This window comes from Limulus polyphemus, unplaced genomic scaffold, assembly GCF_000517525.1.
Source record: "Limulus polyphemus unplaced genomic scaffold, Limulus_polyphemus-2.1.2 Scaffold3402, whole genome shotgun sequence".
NCBI classification, from domain to species: domain Eukaryota; kingdom Metazoa; phylum Arthropoda; class Merostomata; order Xiphosura; family Limulidae; genus Limulus; species Limulus polyphemus.
This window is the reverse complement of record NW_013669012.1, coordinates 99,388-103,420: the sequence shown is the minus strand read 5'-3', so window position 1 is coordinate 103,420 and position 4,033 is coordinate 99,388. Positions and strand designations below refer to the sequence as shown.

The 4,033-nt window shown below is 32.2% G+C and overlaps 1 protein-coding gene across 1 annotated transcript in view; it reads left to right on the top strand.

Annotated features, from left to right (window-relative positions):
• Nucleotides 1–4,033, top strand: part of LOC106469294 (MFS-type transporter SLC18B1-like) — a 22,727-nt gene that overhangs the window by 4,909 nt on the left and 13,785 nt on the right. Inside the window, exons 4-6 of the mRNA XM_013929780.2 lie at nt 1,133–1,280; nt 1,742–1,810; nt 2,331–2,418. Of these exons, the coding sequence (XP_013785234.2) occupies nt 1,133–1,280; nt 1,742–1,810; nt 2,331–2,418 (305 nt within the window). The remainder of the gene's footprint in view (nt 1–1,132; nt 1,281–1,741; nt 1,811–2,330; nt 2,419–4,033) is intronic.

Genomic DNA, 4,033 nt, shown 5'->3' with positions numbered 1-4,033 from the left:
TTTAGACTTGTTCATGTTTAGTATAGTTTTTGCTGATTCATGTTTAATATGGTTTAGACTTGTTCATGTTTAGTATAGTTTTTGCTGATTCATGTTTAATATGGTTTAGACTTGTTCATGCTTAGTATAGTTTTTGCTGATTCATGTTTAGTATGGTTTAGACTTGTTTATGTTTAGTATGGTTTTTGCTGGTTCATGTTTAGTATAGTTTAGATTTCTTTATGTTTAGTATGGTTTAGAGTGTCATATGAAAATGTTAAAAAATATTTCTCTGTAATTTTTTTCTCCATCCGCGTTAGTTCAGAAACAAGCAAGTAAACGAACAAAAACCTAGATTATGTTTGTTAGAAAACATGAAAATATAGGTTGTATAAAAATCAAATAATTTCACCGGGTTAATTGGTATGAATAGATCAGGCTTACTATAATGTGTGAGCTGCACCAGTTAAAGCCACAAAGCCTGAAAGATCATGTGACTTGGCCTTATTACGATTTCTGTTTGTAGAAACAATAAAACTTTACAAGATAAACAAAATTCTCTCTTCAACAATCAAGTTCTAAATAGTTTTGTACATCAAAATGTTTTCCTACCGATAACATCGACTTACATCGTTCATTATCATTATTGCCTAATTGTAATCAGTTTTTATCTGGTTTACGTACACGAATTACCTAGAAAAAACCTTTCGCCAATGAACAGCAATGAAACCGAATTAAAATCCTGTAAATAAACAGTAGAAACAAACGTTGTAGATCACGAAAAATATGCAGAGTATAAGGCATAAAAATAAACGACTAGATGGACTGGAATCAAGCCGTATTAGCATACACATAAATGTACATTGTTTTTTAATAGAGTAGTATTAGCTTTACCATTTTTGTACAGTAGTATTAGCTTTACCATTTTTGTATAGTAGTATTAACTTTATCATTTTTGTACAGTAGTATTAGCTTTACCTAATACTACTGTACAAAAATGGTAAAGCTAATACTACTGTACAAAAATCCATGTTTCATGATCGCACAAAGCACTGAACACTGACAGAATTCGCGTAATAAGTACATAATTGTATCAATATTTTTTATGTTTGTGCCTTGTATATATATGTGTAAATGTTTATCGCGTTTTAAGGTTGATCGACAAATCACCAAACGGTACCCCGTTTATTGCTTTGGCATTCGCCATCCGGATCGTGGAGGGCGTTGGATCTGCAGCGTTTCTTACATCAAGTTTTACAATTATTGCCGCAGAATTCCCTAGTAAAGTGGCTACTACATTCGTGAGTATACATGTATTCTTCGTTTGATGTAAAAAATAATGAGTTAACAAAGTTCATATATATGATAAAATCCCTTGGTTACAAGAGACATAACAATGCACGCAAAATTTGCGAACAAATTTAAATCTCCTGACCTAAAACAATACAACAACTACTTTGTATGAATTGATGGAGTTTTTATGTAATAATTTTAAAAGAGTTAAAACCTTTGAAACAAAAAAAAAACAACTCGGCATCATCTTGAAATGGTACTTTGGTGAAAATTATTTATTTATATAACTGTTTAAGAAACTAGAAATCTGTCATTTATAAGAAGAGTAAAAATGGTTTGTTTTAATTTCATGGTGTAATCTTCGAATTAGAACACCACCTAGTGGTTATTTATATTACAAAATTATTTGTTGACAAAAATGTCTTATTACCGTGTTTGTTTGTATAATGATTTGTTCATTTTTAAATAGGGAGCTTTAGAAACCGCCTATGGATTTGGTTTGATTGCTGGACCTACTTTAGGTGGCGCCCTCTATGAGGTATAAAGACGTTTTCGTTAAGAATTTCCCTCATTTATTATATATTTCTTTCACAATGAAGGATATGCTTTATTCACGTAAAAAGAATACAAAAGAATTTATTTTCAACTTAATAAGTCATTGTTTCATGTTTTAAGTGTTAAGAAATAATTTATTTTCGGCTTAATAAGTTATTAATAAGCTTTTTTAAGTTAGGGTTATATCGTTTCAAATATTCTCGACCATTATTATTTTTTCATGTTTCAGTATGTCAAAACAAAATACTCTTATACTTTGAAATACGATACTTTTAAATGTGTATTATATTTTTTGCTCTAATTCCAAGCAGAAGGTGTATCTTTTTAAATATTTTGTTTCTAAGTCAGTATACTTGGTGTGGATATCATTGATATATCTTGTACTTAATCCTGCGTAAGTAAAGGTGCAAGGTAAAAGTAGTTTAAACATGTACTTTTTTGTTGAAAAAACTCCATAGTAACATGTAAGTAACGCTATAAATTCGTTCACTGTTTTTTTTTAGGTGGATGGCTATTATTTACCTTTTGTAAGTGTTGGAGTGATTCTTGTTGTTAGTGCAATTGTGACACTTATATTGCTACCAGAATCAGGTAGGTGTTCTCTTCCACAGTAAATTAATACCTTGTCTATTCTAGAAGGACTTTCTATCTTCTGCGTGCATCTTTATTGTTTGGTGCATTTCGGGTAATGGAAGAAAATGGTATAGCTAATACCACTGTACAAAAATGGTAAAGCTAATACTACTGTACAAAAATGGTAAAGCTAATACTACTGTACAAAAATGGTAAAGCTAATACTATTGTACAAAAATGGTAAAACTAATACTACTATACAAAAATGGTAAAGCTCTTTCTCTCAAAAAGAATTGGAGCCTCACCACGTCATTACAGTCCAAGTCGCCCCATATAGTCATGCTATTTCTAAAAGTACCGTGAATCTTGAAAACAGCAATGCAACATAGTTTTCATCCAAAAAGACTCCGTCATAGATTTGTTATGTCCAAAGCCCACCCCTCTGCACCGCTAACTTTTCATAAGCCATTTAATGTAAGAGGACGATGGTTTCCCAATGCCCGTTTCGACAGTCCGATCTTACTCGACTAGAATGTTTCCCTATATAATAGCATAAACATACGTTTCATTCTAAAGCTTCTTGAGGTATGCGATGGTTTAAAATATATGTCATGGAAACATCTTTTACTACATTGAACAATTTAGTTGTTTAGAGAGTTCAAAACGTTTTAAAATTATATTACACTCATACGTCATTTTGGTTATTCTAACCTTTGGAGATTTAAAAATGATAAGTTCGTATTTTTAGGAAATAATAATGATTTCACTACTAAATCCACTGAATGAAAATGTTTGCTATCACACATGAATGTTTTCTTTTATATAGTTACAAAAATAAGCCTAAAAAAATAATATTATTCGGTAGAGTAGAGGTACAACAGTATAACACAATTCACTTTTTAGTTCTAGCCTTTGTAAGTTTACAGAAATGAAAAGCTGATGAAAGTAAAGTCTTTAGAAATACAGAGGGTTAAGCACGTTACATTGCACCGATTTTGAATATGCAAATCAGAAAGTTACGAGACAACCACAGCCAATATATAGTTATAGTCGAACGGAATGTATCAGAACTACAATTTGATATTGTTTGACATAAAGTTGATAGTGTGATGCTACTGAAAACTGAACGCTTCTGGGAAGGGTATTTAACAGCCCTTTTCAACGCAAAATATTTATATAATCAGACCATAAAGATATGTTAAGATCAGGAATGTAGAATTTTCAAGGCATAATGGCATTGGAAAACAAAGAATACGGATCAATTTGGTGTAACCAGGGTCACCCAGAAAGTGACCTTCAACAAATCTATCCCCAGCCATGGCAAGCAAAGAGAAGCCCCCCCCCCCCCAATGGCACAGCGGCATGTCTGCGGACTTACAACGCTAGAATCTGGGTTTTGATACCCGTGCTTAGTTATAAACAAACAAGCAAAGAGAAGCGTCTTGGAACAAGTGGGAATCCACGAATAAAAAAGTCAGTGGCAAAAGCCGTCCACGTGACCCAGGCAACAGTACGCAACATAATCAAAAAGGAGCTCTGTCCGGAAAAGTGTCATAAGTTACGTGTACTAAAATTACCCAATCGATGACTTAATGTAGTATAATTTATAAACGTTTTTAATTCTCAAAATGAC